Here is a 977-nt window from a genome sequence, read left to right as displayed (position 1 = left end):
GTCCCCCACGCTCTGCCAGGCCATGCCCCCCCATGCCCCTCACGCTCTGCCAGGCGATGCCCTCCCGTTGGTACTCGGCCTGCTCCTGCCGCAGGATCAGCTCGATGAAGAGCTGCTGCAGCTTCTCGTTGCAGTAGTTGATGCAGAACTGCTCGAAGCTGTGGGCAGGGGGTCAGGCCGGCCACCACGCCATGTCCCCTGCGCACCCTGCCCTGCCACGCGGCCCCCTGAGCCACGTGGCCCTGCTGGGGACCTCCTGGTCCTCGTCCCTCCTGGTCCTGTCCTTCCATGGGGTCCCATCCCCTCCACGTGTCCCTCCTGGGTCCTGTCACCTCCATGTGTCCCTCATGGTCCTGTCCCTCTACGTGACTCTCCTGGGTCCCATTCCCTCCACGTGTCCCTCTCAAGCCCTGTCCCCTCTATGTGCCCCTTGAACGTCCTCCCCCTGCTACGTGTCCCTCACAAACCCCAAGCCCTCCATGTCTCCCTCCTGGTCCTGTCACCTCCACGTGTCCCTTGTGGTCCTACCCCTCCCAGGTCCCACCCCCTTCACGTGTGCCTCCTAGGTCTTGTCCCCTCCACATGTCCCTTGGGCATCCTCCCCTGCTATGTGTCCCTCCCAAGCCCTGTCCCCTCTACGTGTCCCTCCTGGGTCCTGTCCCCTCCAGGTGTCCCTCCTGGGTCCTGTCCCCTCCAGGTGTCCCTCCTGGGTCCTGTCCCCTCCAGGTGTCCCTCCTGGGTCCTGTCCCCTCCAGGTGTCCCTCCTGGGTCCTGTCCCCTCCAGGTGTCCCTCCTGGGTCCTGTCCCCTCCAGGTGTCCCTCCTGGGTCCTGTCCCCTCCAGGTGTCCCTCCTGGGTCCTGTCCCCTCCAGGTGTCCCTCCTGGGTCCTGTCACCTCCCTGTGTCCCTCATGCTCCTATCTCCCCTGGGTCCCATCCCCTCCAGGTGTCCCCTCCTGGGTCCCCATTCCCCCCACGC

At 66.2% G+C, this 977-nt stretch overlaps 1 protein-coding gene across 1 annotated transcript in view; it reads right to left on the bottom strand.

Moving 5' to 3' along the window:
- The window catches only part of MYO1G (myosin IG), a 23,981-nt gene that overhangs the window by 7,596 nt on the left and 15,408 nt on the right, over nt 1-977 (bottom strand). The window contains 1 exon segment of the mRNA XM_019473394.1: nt 10-158. Within this exon segment, the coding sequence (XP_019328939.1) occupies nt 10-158 (149 nt within the window).

This window comes from Aptenodytes forsteri, unplaced genomic scaffold (assembly GCF_000699145.1).
Source record: "Aptenodytes forsteri isolate BGI_AS27 unplaced genomic scaffold, ASM69914v1 Scaffold428, whole genome shotgun sequence".
Taxonomy (NCBI): domain Eukaryota; kingdom Metazoa; phylum Chordata; class Aves; order Sphenisciformes; family Spheniscidae; genus Aptenodytes; species Aptenodytes forsteri.
The sequence above is the reverse complement of the archived record's forward strand: the minus strand, read 5'-3'. Positions and strand labels throughout refer to the sequence as shown.